We start from the raw sequence: 21624 nt of genomic DNA on the forward strand, positions 1-21624 counted from the left end.
TCCTCCCTCACAAAAACCCTTTCCTGTTCCACTCTTTTCCCTCTTCGCACCTCTTTGTCTGCCCCCTGATCCACTCCGCTCTCTCCGTTCAACACTCATTTATTGTCCCCATCCTCCTACTTTTCCTTCACGCCGATCGGGGTGACGCACGCGAGCGAAAGGGGTGATTTTGTTTGAGGGGAAGAAGGAGCGGGATTCTAAGTGTTGAGGTCGTTGTGGTCGCTTGGTTATACGTTTCTCGGCCGAGCCCGCGTCCGGATGCAATCAGTTTTCTCTCCCTCTCGCCCGCGGGACACGGAGGACCTCCGTCCGGTTTTTCGAAGAACCCGAGGACGCCAGTGAGAGTTGATCTTTCGTCTATAGTTCGCCTTCCGCGTCCGTCAGTGGACGGGACGATCTGGGTTTTTTTCCTTCGTGTCCGAGAGGTTGGATTCTGCGTCTCTTGCGGGATTTGACGCTTTGGTATCGTGCGCCGCCGGAGGACCGATGATGTTGGTTTTCTGGTTCTTGCTGCCCCTACTCGGTGAGTAAGAGTATGGAATATCCTGCCCCGCCGTGTCCAGTGGAACAGCGCTTATTCTATCATGTGCAATCTTGTAGAAAAATTTTCTACGATTGTTCATCCGGTTTTCGACGGTTGTTTTCACAAATATTACGATGTAGGATTCCCTATTCTACTAGTAAATATGCTGTTGATAACATCGCCTGTGATTGGTAGTGGTAACACAAAGCAAGCTTCTCTGGGTCGGAATGGAACCATCTCTGTGTAGTGCTCTAGGTCGTTTTATGGTTATGGATGGCGGCGTATAGTTTTGCGCAGTTTGCGACGGTTAGTGTGGGAGAGTTGAATGGGTGAGGGATCGCCGGGTGAGTTCAGGAACAGTGGAGAGAAACGCAGTATCGACTTACGGAACCGAAATACAGAGTCAGTCAAGAATAAGAAAATGCGATGGATAATTTGTTTTCAGCGATGCGTGTAGCTCTATATTCAATAAAGACTGAATGATGCCACGTTTGTGAGCCAATTGTGGAGCTTCGTCGTCGTCATTGCCAGGAAATGCTAGTTATTAGACGTTTTTGGCCTTAAGCGTCATTTAATTTGTTAAATAAACAAGTACTTTTGCTTTGGAAGTGCGCCCTTTTGTAATCTGTTTTTGCTCTATTCTCAACTGACCGCCCTCTTCTCCACCGTAGGCGTTTTACGTAATAGTGCGCAATAGTGTAGTTGATAAAAACGATTAGTATTTAAATTTTAGTTGAGAAAGTTTATTCATTTATCGACGTATGTGGATTCTCCCTTGTCAGGTCGAACATGAGATTGATTTTCTGGGGAGACAGCACGTAAACTCGACCGGCAGCTGACAAAAATTGCAGTGCCGCGGTCGGGCTCAGTGGCGTAGCCAGGGGAGGTCCTGTGGGTCCGGACCACCCCGAAATATAAAAACACAATTATTTTCCTTCATAAAAGAACACAAAATATTGAAACATTATGAATTAACAAAATATTTATTTAAGAAATGAAGTTTTTTCCAGTATGAAAAGTGTTAAAATTAGTTTAAAACCCATTACTTAGTACCATGTTTTTTAACCCCCCCCCCCCTGGTTTTGGATCCCCCCCGAACGAAATTCCTGGCTACGCCACTCGTCGGGCTAATGGTGAGGCCGGCTTTCGAGTTGCTGTCGGAGGGGAAAACGCCACTGGGTTACATTCGACATGATGGAGCGGTGAAGTAGATTTGCTCTGCCAGTATTTGAATGGAAAATAATACTGAGATCCACCTGCGATAATGTAGTTCGAATTTAGGCTCTTTCGAAGGAAAGTTTTCGCACCGATAAACCCATAAACTTCATAAGCATTGCCTTAGGAACTTCGTTCTCAGAACAATCTAATTGTTATTTCTAGTCAGTCTCATAGTCTTGCGCTGAGACCATGCGTTTATTAGTAAAAAAAACTTTCCAAATGTTCGTATGCTTTTCTTAATCTTATTTTGCAGCGCTTTGTTAGAATATTTATTTTATTACTACTACGAGAGCGGATCTAAGTGCTTTTACATTCAATGATTCCATTTTTTACGTGAGACCAATCTCTTTACACCTTGGCTTTCCGAGGGTATTGTTTGGAACTTCCAAGAATAGTTGCGTTATAAAGATTGCCCCGCGGAATTTTCGGAGAAGAAATGGGCTATTGGTACGTTGTTGTTAGGAGCCACTCCTATTTCTCAGTAAACCATAATTGGTTTCAGTCGCTCTTCAGTTTTTCTTCTCACATTCACTCCATTATCATACATGAGGCCTTTTTCTACCCGAAAATTTATAGGTAGGTCACGGGATCAGGGAAATAATCCAAGATTTATCAGCTGTTTCCATTAAGAAATTTTATTATTTTGTCTTTTGTCTTGCAGTACTGTGGTTGACGTGTTAAACATTCCCCTAATGCGATTTTAAAATATTTACTTGTAAATAAAATGCAATTTTTCACCTTTTTACCATAATTTAGTGTAAACTTCATTTGATTCGCTAGGAGATGATGAAATATTACCACCGTATCGATATAAGTATCTTAACATAAAGAATTATAGAGTTGATTAATATTTACTGTGAGTTTTATGAGTGAATGTAATAATATGATGTAATTTTATCTGGGAGGTATTGAAAATGAAACACTTAGAATGTTAAAGTTCGTGAATATTCGACTGTCCAAACGTGTAAGGTGCGGAATGTGAAGGTCTACTCTGCCTGGTGTGTTTCCCTCGGTAGTATCAAACTAGCTCTAACTGGTTTCAACCTCCATAATCCTGGGATTGAGGTATAAATCCTAGAATTAAACGCTTCCGACCGGATTGGGATGGATGTGTTGGAAGAAACTATAATTCAGAGCCCTAATAATAACAGCGGAACTGAAGAAATCAGAGTGGGACGGCGAAAACCACCAAAATGACAACTTTATTTGTTAGGTGTGTTATCAGAGGATATATTTTACGCTCGGGTGTAGCCAAGTGACAGCGCTGACGTAGTTGTGATCGACCATTTACTTGAAATTTATAACCCGTCATTACAATTTATGACACTCTTGAGAGATCCTGCTTTTCACCGAAGATGTAATTTAGCTCAACTGCTATTTATTGTTTTCACCAAATGATTGGGAATAAATTTGCTAAGAATATAGCTTTCACCTTCGACCTGTTTACAGTGGGAGTTGAGCTAGTTATTCACGCTGTCACACCGCCATTATGATCTTGTAATCTTCATCAGCATAGTAAATTTTTAGGACCTTGTTCTTTTAAAAATAAATAGTAATTATCAGCAGTAAATTCTATTTATTTTTTAGACAGTTACTAAGCAGACAATTTAATTACATACTTTTTCGTTAAAATTTAAAGAAAGGCATTGGAGTTTGAGCCCATTACTATTGCTTCTCGATCCGATGTATGAATGTTTCCCTGCATTATGGTGTGTTTCAGATTCAAGAAAGCTGGAAATAGTCCCTTCCAAGAAAAGCTGTTGATTGACTTCGGTTACATTGAGCAGCAATTTCTCTGCTTGCGGATAATTTTATTTCATACATGTGTGGGTCTTGATTTTTTTGACCATACATGTTGTTATATGCATTGTTTTGATATCCATGGACGCTGTGAGCCATTAGCTCATATAATTGCGTATTCCATAGTCACAGGCAGTCTAGTCACTGCACGATAGAGGAAACTTTGCAATATTGTAATCCCTAGTTTCAAGGAATAAACAGTGGGATTGCCAGCCGGGATATACCCGCATGTGCACGTAAACTGCGACAATTCTTCAAGGGAAAATCATTTGTCTCGACGGGGATTCGAACCCAGATCTCCCAAATCCACACCAAGTGTTTCACCACTAGAACTATCGAGGCTTCCTATCCATCTGCGGTGTTTTGTTTGGAATCTCATGAATATCCTTGTGACGTAATATGTACCAGACTCTAAAAAGAATGAATTCGAGGAGAAAGATTTAAAATTTGTAACACATTCTTGCACGCGAATTTTATGTGTATCTCAGTCGAATCATATCCTTAGCATAAATAATTAGAGAGTAAATTAAAATTAACAATGAGATTTATGAGTGAATTTATAGAGACTATGTAGTATTATCAGGGAGACAAAAAAAAAGTTTACGCCAAAAAAGAAACCAGTAGAAACGTCTGGGGCCTCGTTCAGAAATGTGACTGCTTATTATTCAAGGTCACGAGGTCAAGGTGTCTCCTTGGAATTATAGGACCTTCAACGCATCCCTTGAGACCTTGTAGTCTGTTAGAAAAGAAATATGTATCTTGCCAAGAGGCATTGCTGGCTCGGAAATGTAATCCTCTAATTTAATCCGTTTTCAGTTGTGAACTATGCATGATGCGTCAGCACCTCACTATTAATCCTACCTATTACAACTCCTCTAAATATTGCCATACCTCAACATCAAATTTTTGGTTTTGAACAAATATAGTGCATTTAGGAGTATTATTGCTGTCTCATCTTCCAATGCTATGCATCCCACGTTTCTGCCTTATACTTTGACTAATTAAAAAAAATGAGTTAAGCAAAAAATGAAAATATAGCGTATTTGTTTTTCCTGGATAGATAGTCGTGACACAATGCTCTAAATAAAGAAATGACAACAGGCGGAGGGACCGTTACAGGCGGTATGAATTCCTTTCACGCCATTGCCGTATTCTCATATGGAGACAATTTTCTATGCTAAAAAATTTTCACGTATTGGTGGGATTTTTTCTTGAAATTATCTTCATCCACCGACGCTGCGAAATATTTCGCTACTTAATGACACATTTTATATTTTTTGAATTACGCTTGTATCCTCTCGCGTCATTAGTCAAATTGTAAGAGAGCGTATGAAAAATTCATTGCTTTTGTAGTCAAGGTTACGGGCTGGTTTTTTGACGCATGGATTGAGAGATATGCTCGGCTAGTTTTATGTTATTAGTTGGAGAGCGTTGATGAATACTTACCTAAAAGGAAAATAATACAAGGGGAGCCATCCTATATACCAGCCATGGCAGCCAGTTTGGTAGCTTCCACCACCGTCCTGATTTCTCGAAGTTCTAGGGACTCAGTGAGATGACCTATGGCCATCAATGGTATATATATATATATCAGTTTCTGTGGCGTAGCTAGGGGGGTTCGCCCCCCCCCCCCCCCGAAATAAAAAAAACTATTATTTTTCTTCATAGAAGAAAACAAAATATTGAAAAATCATGAATTTACAAAATATTTCTTTAACAAATGAAGTTTTTTCGATTATGAAAAGTGTTAAAATTAGTTTAAAACCCTCTACTTACAGCACAAAGTTAGTACCCTGTTAGTACCCTGTTTTTCAAAAATTTCCCCCCCTGGTTTTGGACCCCCCCGGACGAAATTCCTGGCTACGCCACTGCTCAGTTGATAGGTAAAAGTGCAAGTATGAATTAACGGTTGTATTTTTAGAGATTTAAGTGACTGAAACCTAAGTAAACAGTACCATGACTTTAGCGAAGCTAAATAATTAGATCAGAATTCCTCCTCTGTAGAAGTTAATGAATTTTTTTCCAGTAAATGTGACTCTAGGTATACGACGGCCAATAATTTCGCAATTTGTGGTGGTATAAATATTTCCTGAGATAATATAGTTTTAAATAATTATGGCCTGAGGCAGAATAGTTTTATCAGATTTTACGCATGTCCGACAATTCTTTCCTTGAGGAAAATGACGCAAACTGAAAGAAAACGATGTGCTTTATGAATTCCCGCGTCTTAATTGGCTATCGTAGAAATATTTTCCCCGTTCAAAAGTGTTTCATAGAAATGGAATTTTGAGGCAGAACTTCGTATCCACTTCAGTTATTTTTCCCTTTCTCGATTAAGCCATTGACCTATCGAGTCAGCAGTTTGAGATATATTTTTCTTTGCTTTTATCGCATTAAAAACCTCGTCAATTTCGCGTAAAGTTTGAAATTTTCGATAGACTTTCCAGGTATTCTCATCCGTTTTCAGTTGTGTACAAAGTATGATGCGTCGGTACCTGACTATCAATTCTACCCGATAAAACTTCTACTACTTTTTCTTCTACTACTACTTCTACTACTTTTTTTGTTAAGTAAGTATTGCCATCGCTCAACGTTAAATTCTTAATTTTGAACAAATATGCTGCATTGAGGAGTATTATTTCTGTCTTGGCTTCCAATCCTATGTACCGCAGGTTTCTACCTTCCCTTATCGTGGATTTGATGTTTGTGGCTTGTTAGCAGCCTCATTGAGATAAGAAATTAACAGAGGTATCATGGCAAAATTAATAATGCCGGAACGCACCTTCCTTAACTTTTTTAGTAATGAAATATTATTCTGTGTGTTTCTTTATTACAAGTTACGCCTACATATTTAAAAATAAATTTTTATTTTGGTTACGAATGTATATATTAGAAATTTGAGGCACAAAAATTGATAAAAGTGTTTTTTGACTATTGTGTCTTTTGTTAACCAGTGCCGGAACGACGATCCAGCGCGTTCCGGCATCATGACACCACTGGAAATGAAATAATTAAATGTAAATAATTGAAATCAATATTCTCAGTAATTCAATATATCATACTATATAGAATGTTTGCTGCAGTAGCGGCTTACCCATGGGTGGAGTTTTGTGGCGGGCCATAGGAGCCCGGCCCCTCTAACTTAAATTGTTATTTGTCCGAAAAAAAGTGCGAAACCTTTGCATTCAAGTACAATGAAAAGAAAACCATAAAAAGTGAAAATACATTTTAGCCATAGACAGTACTTAAAATGCTGTTTTCAGAGGTTCATTTTAACAAATTTTCCAGGAAAGCTTAAGGGCTATGGAATATGAAAAGGGTTTGGGTGTTCCATAGCTTCTAAATCCCCGACAGTATTGCTGCCCCCCCCCCCCCCACATAAAACTCTAAACTTCGCACATGGGTTTACCGAGTGAGTTTTCGTCCCACTGAGTCAAGGAATTCTACTCGCATTGGAATTCAAATTCCGGCTTATACCATAATGCTGCTATAAAATGATTCATTGACAATGCGATTGCGATGTAGAAGCATAATGAGTTCGCCTCCTTTCGGACGAATTCACGAAAAAAATGAGAATTTATATGATTTTAGCGCAACTTTCTCCCATGACGATACCTTAAGAAAGCAAAAATGTCAACGTTGGCCAACGTCATCGTTTATTTTTTTTACGAAATCAAATACACCTTTCATTTATCACACACATCTTTCAACGCCCTTAAATGGAAGTCAGGGATTTATAGTGGCAGATAGCGACGTTTTAAAAAGCCATTGCGGTGGTCATCAATATCGTATTGTATTTAAATCTTCTGTATAAAGTAGCAACAAATTTTCCTTCATTCAACATGTAAACTTTTTCCAGAGCAGCAAATGATAATACTACATTCATCTTGAATCCGAAGAATAAGTTCAACGGAGTCAAAATAGTAATAGCGGCTGGAAACAAGTACTGTCCGAATACTTTTTGCACCCACTGTAATCCGATAGTGCTGTTGATAGAAACAGTAAATTACGTCATATTGTCATAGTCTATGGAATACTTACATTAAATTTGATTTTTAGAGAACAGCTTCCTTAGCAAATTCTTTAATAGTGATAATTATTATGGGTTTTCAGCTAAAGATTATATTTCACCATAGTTTAAGATGCATTTCGTCTAATACACTTCGCGTAATTAATCCAAGATTGGAGTTGATTCTCCAAAACCCAGATTTCTTAAGGCCGTTTTACACGGTACACGGAATTGCGCAATCTGACGTACCTGCGAAGGCGCAATCGAAATTTCGTCGTGTAACGCGGTGAATTGCCAGAACACATGCGAGAATGCGTGGATGCGAGACGGCAAAATAGCCCCTGCTCTAATTTTGTTCGTGCATTCGCGCAATTTCACGCCATTTTAGAAATTAATGCAGCTCTAACCTGCGCAATTCCGTGCCCCGTGTAAAACGGCCTTTATAGTGGCATTGCATTCCCTCCAGGGGTCCAAAAAGTAGTGTACTGCCCCTCTAATACAGTAACCATCTATATAATCGGTCCCTGCCTCCTAAGATCCCCTTTCAAACTCGCTTGCTGCTTACCATTGTGGATTATATCCTCCAGACCAGACGATTTTTCGTTTCAGAATAAATATTTATTTTTGTACGGAATTTATGCGACGAAACATTATTTCAAGCATATAACACAGCTGTATACGTGGAGATTCTTTCATTTGAGTACCTTCGTGCATGCCTTGAGTCATCCGATATCCGGTCTATTCTCCTCCCTCTGCTGGCCGTTCGCTTTTTTTCTGCAGTGGATCGAATCGACAAGGGCAAAAACGATGCCTCCCGGAGTGCTCCGCTTTATCGTTCGCCCCATTAAGAATGCGTTGCCACTGAGGAAGTTGAACATCACCCCTCGCCTCTCTCATCTTTAGACCTTCGCCTTGGTTGTGATTTTTCAAAATAAGTTTTCCTTTACCGCCGACCTTTCAAGAGCCGCTAATTTTCTCTTGCCTCGTCTAAAGCGGTGAAAGAGAGAGAGAGAGAGAGAGAGAGAGAGAGAGAGAGAAGGTTGTTTAGTCTGCTAGAGCATAGAATGAAAACAGAGCTGTGAAGGAAAATTAAAATAGGAGAATGAGAGATGGAGGCATGAACGCAGTAGAGCTTCAGCTTTAAGTTTGCGTTGCTCATGATTTTCCATTTGCGGAGAGCAATGAGTCCGCGTTTCCGTATTAATGAGCGAATAGTAAGGGCATCATCCTGGCGTTTCTAATCACCGCAAAAGGAAAAGGTCGAGTTGGGAAGCATTAGTGTCCGTGTACAACTGAGGAAAACCCATCCCTCTCCTCTCTGGGACAACGTGGCTTTGTTTTTATATCCGAGGTGTTCTTTAGCGGGTACGTAGCCTTGGGGTTTTCAGCCACTTGTCGACTGCCCCCTGAGGAGACAGCTTGTCCAGAGCAGTGGCGCAGCGAGGGGGGGATTTTGGGGGATAAACCCCCCCCCCCCCCAGAGCTCAGATAAATTTTTAAGTTAAATCTATTTTACTTAATTGGATTAATATTGCTTTAGGAATAGTGTGAGGATTAACAAAATATCTTTCAGAAGGCCGTAAAAATCAGCATTTTGAACCATTTATCTTAATTTTTTTTCTGGCGGAGGGCCTCGGCAACCACCGCTTTCCCTGGAGGGTATACTACCCCAGGCATCCCGGTGTTATTTGCACCAGAAACCCCCCTAGCCTTAATTCCTAGCTGCGCCCCTGGTCCAGAGGCATCGTTGGTCTGACTCTCCATCATTGATAGTTGCTCTTTATAGTTGCCATTGAATAAACTTGAAGAATTATGTTCATAATTCAATCTCCATAGCAATTTAACAATTTAGTGATAAATGGAAAATTTCCGAGAATAAAACAGAGGAATATAAATCTTGGAGAGTAATGATTTTAATTTCAGTATTATGTAAACTAAATGTATAGCTCATTTAATCAAATGCTTGGCTTTCCGATGCGTAAGATTTGGCAACAAATTACCAGAAAACGCAACCCGCACACCACCCAAGCATCCCCAACCTGTCTACGCCCCGGTTCTTCCGGATACATGTACATTTAATATGTGTTGGACTTAAGTATGCTTATTAGATTGCTAATAATAGACAGCGGATTCAAGATTTTTATCAAAGATGTGCCATGAATATATCAAATTTATTAAATAACCTCAAAATAATCGCAAGTAATGAGTTCGTTTTAGCAATTATTAAAAATTGACACTGCAAAAAATGTGTAGGTGATGGAAAATTTTTGTATTTATCTTGCAGTTCAAGGTATAAAAATTATGCTGGGAGCAAAAGAAAGCATACATAGGCCCAAATTTGTGTTTATCAGTGTATTTACTTCATTTTGCTATTTTTGCATCTATAAACTAATTCTTCTGTCCTTAAATATGCCTGGGTTTGCAAAGCTAGAGTTTGGAACTAATTTTTAAAGCATATCCTACAATGGGGTTAGCTTGTATGGAGAATCTGGGTGGGCAAGCATTGGCCGATGAGTGAGGCAAGGCTGTCCACTATCAGCTCGACATCAAGAAGAGAGTTAAGTCAGAAGAGTAAGAGAGTCAAGAAGAGAGCATTAGGAAAGGAGGGGGTCATGAATAGGAAGGAGCTTACAAGAGGATCTGGATGTATTAGTTTAAATAAAAGTATACCAAAGAGTCAGATCTGGAGTGTAGCATTTTACGATGCAGAAACATGGACTCTAGGAAAGAAGGATGGGAAAAGTCTTTAAGCGTTCAAGAGGAATTGAGAAGGTGAATGGATGGAGAGGAGGAGGAATGATGAAGTACTCAACATGGTGGGTGAGGAGATAAGATATTTGAATAGAGTGAGTACTGAGTGGGTAGGAGATGTTGATAACTCTGTTAGAGGGTGGAATTTTGGGTAAAAAAGGTAGAGGAAGGAAGAGAATAGGATTGAATGAAAGGGATAAAGGTTTATTGAGCATTGAAGAGGGAAGTCAATGAGGGGAAGGGAGGCAGCCAGAGGTCTTCGTAAATACTCCATGCAAATCTACCTTAATGGGTAGAATATTTCCTCTGATATCAATCTTATTTTCATGTGCCCATAACAGAATTCATTAGCTTTTGTATGATATGGCTGAAGTTCCTGAAGCAGACCTGAAGAGTGGTGAGGGAAAGAATAGATGAATAAGATGAGTTGAAAAGGGTAAAGAATATGCCTGGGGGAGAGATGTGGAGTGGGATAATTATCCCTTTTTTAAAAGCACATCAATTCCCTATTTCGTGTTTTTTTTGTGCCATGGCAAAGATATAAAGAAATCTGCCAGCCTGCAACATGTATTTAGATAAACACTATTAGCTATATGTTGCAATATTCATGGAGACTTCTCCTATAGTGCAAACAAGTATGTATTGGTTTTCTTTGTGGAATGCCATGCCTGAATGTGGTATTTTCTTATTATAATAAGAATTTATTGATTAGTTATTGGTATTAGACAATTCAGTTGGCTGTATGTATTCAAGCTTGCTGAGATGGTTGGGTAAACATTGCCTGGGGTCTAGGCCCAAGGAGGTAAAGACTGGTTTTTGGTATTATTAGATTTAGGAGGGAAACTAATGCTGTTACTTTTCTCAGGTCTTTAACTATACCCTTGATATCCATGGCTGCCTAAAAATCATTTTTCCTGGAGAATTCAATTTAAACTAAACATATTTTTTCATTCATGGGAGTAATTCATTCTTTCCCTGGTAGTCCATCTTTTTGTAAAATTTCTTATAGAGGCTTTAAACATTTTCTTTCTTCTAAATCCGAAAAAATCAAAGGCTATGCAAATATTAATTTTCTTTAATATTTCATGTTAATTATGTACTATAGCATTTATTTAGAGGAGGGAATACTTATGACTGTATCTGCTAAACACCCAAGGGGGTTTGCATTCCCAGGACCTCCCTTCTACTCCATGCTTGCAGCCATATTTATTGTTCTAAGGTATTAATTTATTTTTTTACAATTGATTTTAAGAACGGTTTTCCTTAGTAATATAATGATATTTCTATACATTTTAAATTTGATTTATAAATGTATTCCTGAATCCATACAACATATCCGTTATTAATGCATGGAAACGCTCCAGGGTAATATCTTATACTTCAAGTTTTATTTCTTCAGGGGTCCAGACAGATGCACAGGGGTTTTTTGGCTGGTATGGAGGGCAGGAGAGTTATGAACAATATAGAGATTATTATGATGGGGAGACAGAGGGACCAAGAGGAGGTGATGCAGTTGAATTGCTCAGCTGTTCAGACTACAATGGAGAACCTACCACCTGCACTCCTATTACTAGTTGCCCTCAGCTGAGGTACAGCCAGAAACAGCAATTTTGCATGTAAGTATTTTTTTATTGTTTAAACTCTCTCATTTTGACTCACTTCTGAGAAAATATATATTGGTACTCTCTTTTTTCTTAGATGTCATTCTTAAAAATTATGAGTGCCTTACACATAATAACAACTTTACCACCTTTCAGGGAGGTTCACTTATTTTTGTGATTCTACAAATAGTTTTAAGATCAATTGAATTGATATACTTATATGTATGTATATAAAGTGTAGAGTGTGTGTTAAATTGTCGAAGGTTTGTTAACATCATGCAGTGTTGGATCCACTATATCCAGTGGGAGGGAGGGCAAGGCTATAGGTGGCGAGACTCGGGAGTTACCTCCCAGCAGTTGTGGGAGTCAGGGAGGTTGCGAAATTTGAAGAATTCCAAGGCTTGTAACAACGCTTTATGATTGTCTCATTACTAATGTTCCAAAGAATTTAGTTTTAAAAACAAACATTTAAATCTAGCGTACATCGTACATTTTACATCTAGCGTAAATTGGATACCATAGGGGGGTAACTTAAACTAATAAATAATCCCGTAATCCCACTCTGGATCCACCTCTGACATCATGGAAGAGTTAATATTTAATGCATGATTTGAGAATTCACAGTGCCCATCAAAGTGTGAAAAGTTCTCATCTAAACACATTAATTTTAGTTAATGACTGAAGAAAATGTTCAAATAATAATAACTGTTGAAAGATTTATTTTGGTTACCACAGCTCCTGACCAAGGCCTTAGCCTGAATAAAATTTTTGGAAGGGCTGGGGGTAATTAGAGGGAGTACATTTTAGGGGATTTATTTAGAGGAGGTTGCTACAAACTTGCTCCTTGCATCCTTGTCAGTAGATACAGGCTCAGTTTCTGTTCTCATCCCTACGATTTCACTGGATGTATCTGCAACCAGCCAATACCCTAATTATGCAAATTTCACATTTCATTTTTATATTTATACACTGTTTAGTCTTAAATGTGCCCTACAGTAAAAATGTTTATGCATACACACTATTATGATATAATTATTTTATTTTTTTCTTGTCTTGACCTCGTTTACTTCATGTTAAAATATTTCTTGGAGTGTAGGTCAATGTAAAAATGAACTAAAACTTGCTAAATTGCTGTGGAGATTGAATTACGTAAATAATTCTTCAAGTGTATTCAATGGCAACTATAAAGAGCAACTATCAATGGTGGAGAGTCAGACCAACTTGCCTCTGGACAAGCTGTCTCCTCAGGGGGCAGTCGACAAGTGGCTGAAAACACCAAAAAATATTATGATGATATATTTTTATTTTCCTACTCAGCTTTTCAGACTTTTTCCCTACCCTCTATCTTGTGAAATACTATGGACCATGGTCATAAAATGATTGATAAATGATAATTTACAACATCAGCACATAACATTTTTTCAAGGCAAAGATTTACTTCAATTGATATGCTGTTGTGATTATCTCATAGCTTTAAAATTAACTATGTACTTGGGTGTTGTCTTATATTTGAACTCATGGTGGCCTGTTTTATTGAGGCATGAGATATATGTATATTCCCAACTCATTGTATTTGGCTTTTAACTCGGGAATTGGCAACTTTTGCTAGTCCAGGGGCTCTATTTCTCTATGGGCTTGGTTCCAAGGAATACCTCCTGTATTTTCATGCAATAATAAAAAAATATTTGGGTACAAAGTTTTACCAATAAATTCTTTTCCGGGATTATTCTCTTTATCTGAAATATTCAAATGATTGATACTCATTATGCATATAGTTGTGCAGGCCAGGGGCGCAGCTAAGAATTAAGACAAGGGGGAGTTTTAGGTGCGACTAATACTTTGGGGTGTGGGAGTATTGCATACCTACCAGGGTAAGTGGTAGTTGCGGGGGCCCTCCTCCAGAAAATTTTAAGATTAATGGTTCAAAATGACTTGTTTTACCGCTTTATGGGAGATATTTGATTAATCCTAACACTATTCTATAAGTAATACTAATCCACTAAGTAAAATAGATTAAACTTAAAAATTTATCTGAGGTCTTGGGGGGGTTTTATCCCTCTCACTGCACCAGTGGTGCAGGCCACTTGAAATTATTTCAGGGGCCACATTTGGGTTGTGGGCTTCATTCATGCTTCTTCAATCAAAGTTAATCCATCAAGATGGAGTGGCATCATCTAATTCAATTGAAATTATTCCAGGTTATCTCCAAATACCCAAGGAGTCTATGGTAACCAAGGTGTTGCCCATATCTGTTGTCCAAAATCAAACACAGAGCCTCCCAAAAAGGCATCCAACAGGCCTGTTTCATCAATTCCCACATTGGGAAGTAGAAAGAATGCAGGAAGAGTTCCACCAAGAAATCAACCAAAGACTGTTCGGCCTTCCTTTCAACCTTTTTTGGATCCCGATGCTGAGATCTTGCCAAGGGTAGGAGGTGGGGGCCCTGCATCAAACAGTGGTAGGGATGACAAGTATGCCATGATGTCGATGCAATTTTTAAATGTTAATTCCTTCTCTTATACCCTCAAAGGCTATTGCCTTAGTATTATTATTGTTCAATGCAGTGCTCTAAGGACTGTCATTATCTAGTTTTTCATTATAAAATAATGTTTGCTGGTACAATTTATTTACATGCATTTTAAAGTTTTATTAAAAATTCACCCTGAAAGTTACTCAACTCTGAAATAGTGTTGATTGTTGGTAATAATAACTCATTTGCACTTTTCTCATAGCACTTCTCTGATATTCGCAGGATGTGGACTACTAGAAAGAGATGAAATTGGTAGATTGGAGACAAGGAGACGATATAGTTCAGAGCGGCAGCAGATCCTTGGTGCAGCTATTGGAGGTGTCTCTTTGTCATCATCAGCTGAATCTCCATGGACTGTAAGTGCAATTATAGTTCTCATTCATCCTTAGACAGACAAAATATGAAATTAATTATACTATGATCTTCATTTATAGACTAGAATGAATAGAATCTATTTCAAAGTTGTTATGAGGTTGATGCTTTCTTTCAGGTTGCAATTGGAGAATATACTAACCAAGGAACAGTGGACTGGTACTGTGGAGGGTCTTTGTTGAGTCAATATTCAGTTCTGACTGCTGCTCACTGCACAAAACGAAGGTTAGCATGTTGATAAGGCTGTGACATATAGTGCAAGAGGCTGTTGTAGAGTTTAGAGACTGTTGCTCATTTTGTCTGGGCAAGCCTAATGTTTTATGGGGTATGTCTAATATGTGGTAAAGATTGGGAATGTGTAATTAGTACTTTTTGATCGCGAGTCGAGTTGTAACTACTAGTAAGTTGAGTCGAGTATGGCAATTTCTGGACTAGGCAAGATAACAATATGTACTTGCACCAACAAATTCTTAATTTTTCCAATCCCCTAGTGCTTCCTCTCTTTTTAACTCTTGGCTTTATTAAAAAGGAAAAGATGATGAGAGGAATTCATGAAATTGTGTCAGAATTAAGAGATGAATGAAAAGTAATGCGTCTTGAACAGTTCCAATGGGGCAATTGAAATGAACTAGCCTCTTTTAATATGGTGGCACTTCAAGTTAAATATGTATTCTAACTATTAGGGAGAGCCCTGAGTAAAGGGATTCGCGCAATTTGAATAAATATTATGTAATGGTGCATTATAAAGTATGTGAAGATTCGTGAAAGAAATTAAATGATCAATCTACTTTACCAATGATAATGTTACATGAATTTGATGATAACGCTTCCTGTCTGCAGATTTCAAAACCTACTTGCCTCGCCAGCCTTAGTATCTGAAACTACTCGACTTGACTCGAATTTTCGAGTACTCGCCTATCCTTAGTAAGGATGGCTATCTTACCAAACATGTCATAATTTAATCATTACTAAGATGAACTTGGCATAGAAATTGAATGTTTCATTGAGATAAGCAATGAAACATTCAATTTCTCTCAGAATGTTTTTTTGTATTTTAAGGGCTCAATATAGGTATTATAATTAATTTTCCTTCATTTCAGGCGACCAGAAGTGGCGAGGGTTGGAGAGGTTGATCTGCGTCGTGATACTAGATTAGGGGAGGGCAAAGGGGAAGAGGTTAGGGTTTCAGATGTACACGTGCATCCAAATTATCGCTCACCGTCGACGTACAATGATGTTGCTGTCCTTACTTTGCAAAGACCTGTTGATATCTCTCGACCTGGAGGTGCACGACCCATATGTCTTCCTCCAGCTTCTAACTCAAATGGTGAAACTTCAGTGAAATCATATGCTGGGGAAAGAGCCAAGCTAACTGGATGGGGTCATCTATTTTTTGGTAATATTCACTTAATATTTTATGTGTCCTCCCTTGAATTCTGAGTTTTTCAAAGATGCAATATTGGGGATGTGAACTATTAGAGAATTCATTGAAATAACATTTTGTACCCTGACTAATCTAAAGCCCCAATTACTAACAACTGTGGTAGTTCAGGTACATAATCAGGGGCAGATTCAGCATCCAATTTGGAGAGGGGGGAGTCATGACCTGGGTCGAGGGAGTATGGGATACCCCCTGAGGAGAGAGAGGCATTTTTACAGTAGGGGAGTGCTACACTCTATGGCAAATACAACTCAAACTTCTCTCTCGTTTGGGACTTGTAGCCATGCATTTGGGTATTCACCCTATTTACTTCTTCAGAGGAATACAAAATCTCATAAATATTAAAAATATTTGTAAAATTTGTGGGGGAGGTCATGACCCCTATTCGCCCCTGGGTACATTTATGTTCACTATTAAATTTGAATTATTTTTGGCTTAAATATGATAATTTGGCATTAAAAATCTACGTTTATCATTGTTTACAATTAAGTTTTCTTGTTTTGAAGTCAGTGGTAATGAAGAACAATTTTTTGCATAGCAGCTGTAAATGAATATATCTTCTGGTAATCATTCAAATCTAATTTTCAGGTGGAGATAAAAGCCCTATTTTGCAAGAAGTGACTGTCACTGTATTAGAGAATAACGATTGCTCAAAGTCATATTCAGCCCCTTCAATTGCTGCTGGTGTCAGGAGAAGTTATCCTTCGGGAATTGTAAACTCTCAACTTTGTGCTGGAGATCGACAAGGGAAGAAGGATGCTTGTCAAGTATGTGTAAATTATTCACCAGATAATTGTTGAAATTTCATGATAGGCTGATTTTTTTCATACTTTTTCGATGCCTAACCTAAATATATCCAGCAATGTATTGCAAAATTATATGGGCTTTTGAATTTTCCAAGTAGGCTTCCGTGGAGATTCTGATGGTATGCAGCGATTCTTCCCGGTTTCTTTCCGTGTTTATCCATTTTACTGAACAATATTTTGCGAATATTCCAGTTGGTTTCCTCTGGTCCACTGAAGTGCAGATGCAGAAATTTGGTTATCTTTATATAAATTTCTGCATCAACACTTCAGTGCATCTGTAGAAGCCAACTGGAACGTTGGTGAAATATTGTCCAGTAAGATGGATAACACGGAAGGAAACCGGGAAGAATTGCTGCCTATGGGCTACTGAAGTATCGAGCAATGAATTTTAGACAGAAAATCCATACTATGCAGTGGTGCCGACTCCATGGGGCTTGAGGGGGCCCAAACTGCCCTTAAAATTTGTTATGGGGGTGAGGAAAAATTGTGCCAGGCTTGTCGATTTTCCCCGGAGTGTCCATTTAACGAGAGTCTTGTTTTCAGGGTTCTAATGCTGATCATGTAACTCTTCTAAAATACTTTAAAAGCCTTAAAACTCACTATTTGTCAAATTTCCTGGGACAAGACCCCTGGTATGTGCCTCCCCAAAATTTTTTATAAGTCGACATCCCTGATACTATGTTACTATGTGACTTCAATTTAACTGTCAATGATTGAACACAATTTGATTTGAGAAATTTTATCTTTTCCTCTTATCCCTTGCAACTTACAAGGGTTCATTTTAAGCATTGATTATTCCTGATAAAAAATAAATTTAGTTTCAATTATTCAAATTTGCTCCCATTTTTTGCCATTCGTGTCACCACCATTCAATAAAAGGGTTGAAAAACGCAACAGCCTAAGTCCATGAAGTTCTTGATTGTTGTGTGACAAAATATTTATCGTCTGGAGGATATTTTATTAACATTATTCTTTCTCAGCCGTAATAATTAGAATTTGAGACAGTTATTTTCTCCACTTGAATGAGCTCAAAAATTGTTACCACATTATATTCATGCTCTAATAGAATATCATTTATTGTAGATTTTTGTTACCAGTGTCATAGCAAGAGGGGAGGTTCGGGGGTCAGGCCCATCCCCCCTAAATATAAAAGCACAATTTCTTTCCTTCATAAACAAAATATTGAAAAATCATGAATTCAAAAAAGATTTCTTTTAGAAATGAAGTTTTTTTGATTATGAAAAGTGATAAAACAAGTTTAAGCCCCTCTACCCAATGTCAGTACCCTGTTTTTCAAAACTTTTCCTATGGAGTTGTTATATACAAAGTTATGCGTTACATAAATTTTCTCAAAACCATTTTTTGCAGGGTGATTCTGGTGGGCCTCTAGTTGTGAAAGGAAGAGATAAGAAACATGTTATCATTGGTGTAATATCGTCTGGAATTGGTTGTGGTTCCAAGCAGTATCCTGGAGTGTATGCACGAGTTTCTTCCTTTGTTGACTGGATTTCTAGTAAAATTGTCTCTTGAACTTCATCATTTTTTTCTTAAGCCAAAATAAAGTGCATTTTAATTTAATAACAAGCTGTAAGTATTAAATTTTAACTAACTTATTGATATGGTCCAGAGATGCCTGTATGAACAATCTGAGGAAAATAAAATACAGATATGGAAAGGGAAACTGTGCAGCAAGATGTCAGGAATTTGGTTACTTGGTTAAAAGTATGAATTCTTTTTATGTAATAAGTAAATAAGAAAACATGTGTTGATGATGCATGAGGCCTGTCATACCTCATGAAATGCTTCTATGTATTGCCTTTTTTACTGTATTTTCTAGAATTTATACTTTCACCCTTTACTTGTGGTTATGATCTCATGCCTAAAATTGTGCTAGCTGTACATAATTTGTAAAGCTTTTATTTAAATTTTAACAGAAAGATGAAATAATTATTTGTATTTATTTTTTTAATAAAACACAAAGCCATAACTATGTACACATTGATTTCTTTATCTCTATTGGTGAAACACAAGGATTTGAAAATCTTAAAAGATTATAGCCATGAATCTTACCAAAGATTACTGATAAAATCAATTTTTTTATTTCATAAAATTTAAATCTCTGACTATGGATGATGCAAGAAATTTTTAAGCCAATGCTGAAACTTTTGGACACATAATTTTTTTGAATCTTCACTCCATAAATGGCTTCAATTTGATAATAGAACTCACAAGAATTTACATGAAAAAAAACAAATAAAAGGACTGAAGGCGTATGAGAGGAACTCCATACTGGATCCATAAATAATATACATTGGGGTATTCAGGTATAGTATGAATTTAGGGAAGGTAACATATAGCTTAGGTCATTCATGACACCAGAGTGGAGGGTGTGTTGTTCGTGATGAGCATGGTCAGAGGAAGGTTTTGGTTAATTGAAAACACCCTTTTTCGTTGGGAAAGCTTCTTGGTGTGTGGATTGGTCAGGAGACCCCGGAATAAATGAAGGTAGCAATTGTTGGATAGATGGCATGATAGAAACCAACTAATAAGAGTTATTTTTAGTCAACATGTCATATCAGGCCATAGATAAAGCAACCAAGCTGGGGTACATGAATCATGACAGCAACAATGTGCGTGCCAAGTGAAGTACAACGTAGTATCATATGAGCTCACTGAATTTAAATGGCTACGTTACAGAGTGGAAGGGTGGAAAGAAACCCGTTGTTGGTTTTAGCCTGCTCTTAATGAAAGATGACACAGGGACCATGTCCAGTCCCATCCATTATATGAAGTGTTACATTTGAAGTGTCTTCCACAAAGCACTCAAGCAGGGACCAGGCAACCTCTGAAGAATCACTGCCCTCGCCAGGATTTGAACCCAAAACCACTGGGTGGGAAGCTGACACACTAGCCACCCCACCAATCTGATCCCCTCTGTGTGCTTCTTGATCATGGTAAATGTGAACTTCCTAGCCATGTGCAATAAGGGACTGGAAGGATTCATTACTCTCTATCCATCTCAGTGGTATTTCATGCTTCCTACTTGGGAGGGTCACAGCTTTAGCATGGAGAGAGGGAGGGTGTACCTTACACTGATATAATCATTCAGATTATTTTGCAACGGGTGAATTTTGAGTGGCTGGTAAAGCAATTGTTTTTTTTCAAAATTTACACTTTGAAAACTCATTGAGAAGGTTCATCTTGTCACAGGAATGAAATATTTTGAACGCATCAAATTCGAATTGCATTTCCAATCACTAAGAATCGGCTATAAATGTACTGAAAACTAATAGCAGCATTTCGAATCAGTGTCAAGCATTCCCCTGAGCCCTTCATAACGTAGGTCTGCACTAGGACCTAAATCTGGGCATGGGTATGGAGGAAAAAAGAACAGATGTGAACAGATGTGGGAGCAATACATGAGATGATGTGAATCTGAGTTTTTGGGTTCTCCTTATAGCAAGAGTGTTGGAAAATATCAATTTCTCTGTGGCATCTGATACCATTTGTGTGCCAACCGATTTTCTAGGTACTATGCTAAAAGTGCCAAGGCATTTTTGCTGATTTTGCAATAGGCTAGGAAAAAAAATAGTTCTCAAAGACAACTAAAAGGTAGGTAGACATATATTCAAAAACTTTAGGAAATCTTTCTTATATGTGTTTTCACCTTTTACATGTATTATTTGTTGAATTTTTGGTAATATTTGTTAATTTTTACAATTTAAAGAAAATAGTCTATGTTAAAATAAAATGAATATTGACTATTTCATGATTAGTGAACTATCAGCATCTAAGAGTCACATTGCAGGAGGAGCACTAACGTGCTCTAGGCACTTTTCGCGAGAGATAGGAGGAGTGTGATAGCGCTCCCCGGCAATCTAAGGGTCATTGTATTTTTGTAATAGGGTGGTTTCTTATAATTTTTTTATTGAAAGATTATTACTCCTGGAGTACGTATTTCACGCTTTTAGATTTTTAAATGACGATATCTATTTTTTGCGATTAAATGAAAAGTGAAAATTTTCAAGCGCGGGAAGATGCGACGGCTAAGTATGAATGCTGGGAAAACTCCCGTATGATATCATATGTCGTTCTGGTTCCCGCCCGCTGAGGTGACCTTGGGGCGAGGCTCTGAGCGCTGATACGACACAGGCTGCTAGCAGGTAGCAGAGTACCATGCTAGCTGGTAGCGCTTGGCTTAAATAAGGATTATTAATATCTTATCAAACGAGGAAAACTTTCCGACCTGAGCCAGTTTTAATAGGTGATTATTAAGACATGTTTCCCTGAGCTCTGTGCCTCATGCATGCATTGGTAATCTCAGACGATGTAAAACTCCTATCCTTTTGTGTAGAAACTACCCAGTCAACACAACAATTATGGCCACAGTGTGGCCATACTGTGGCAAGGCATTATGGCCATAGTGGGTTGCCATTATGGCGCCATAATGGTTTTGACCCCCGGCCACACTGTGGCTATAGCCATAATGTGGCTTTAGTGTGGATAGCCACACTATGGCCACATTATGGCTAGCCACACTGTGGCCACATTATGGCTAGCCACAATGCTTTAC

The 21624-nt window shown here is 38.1% G+C and overlaps 1 protein-coding gene across 1 annotated transcript; it reads left to right on the forward strand.

Moving 5' to 3' along the window:
• Window positions 1-216: 216 nt before the first annotated feature.
• Window positions 217-18693, forward strand: LOC124166596 (clotting factor B-like). The gene is made up of 8 exons (XM_046544189.1): window positions 217-523; window positions 11701-11917; window positions 14101-14360; window positions 14655-14788; window positions 14923-15029; window positions 15905-16200; window positions 16834-17012; window positions 18420-18693. The coding sequence occupies exons 1-8, from the start codon at window positions 487-489 to the stop codon at window positions 18579-18581; spliced, it is 1392 nt and encodes a 463-aa protein (XP_046400145.1). The 5' UTR covers window positions 217-486; the 3' UTR covers window positions 18582-18693.
• The last annotated feature ends 2931 nt before the right edge of the window (window positions 18694-21624 follow it).

This window comes from Ischnura elegans, chromosome 1, assembly GCF_921293095.1.
Source record: "Ischnura elegans chromosome 1, ioIscEleg1.1, whole genome shotgun sequence".
NCBI lineage: Eukaryota > Metazoa > Arthropoda > Insecta > Odonata > Coenagrionidae > Ischnura > Ischnura elegans.

Coding starts and splice junctions, on each gene's coding strand:
- LOC124166596 (XM_046544189.1), top strand. CDS start 487: ATGATGTTGGTTTTCTGGTTCTTGCTGCCCCTACTCG. Junction 14,361..14,654: donor GGGCCCTGCATCAAACAGTG/GTAGGGATGACA, acceptor TGATATTCGCAG/GATGTGGACTACTAGAAAGA. Junction 15,030..15,904: donor GCTCACTGCACAAAACGAAG/GTTAGCATGTTG, acceptor CCTTCATTTCAG/GCGACCAGAAGTGGCGAGGG.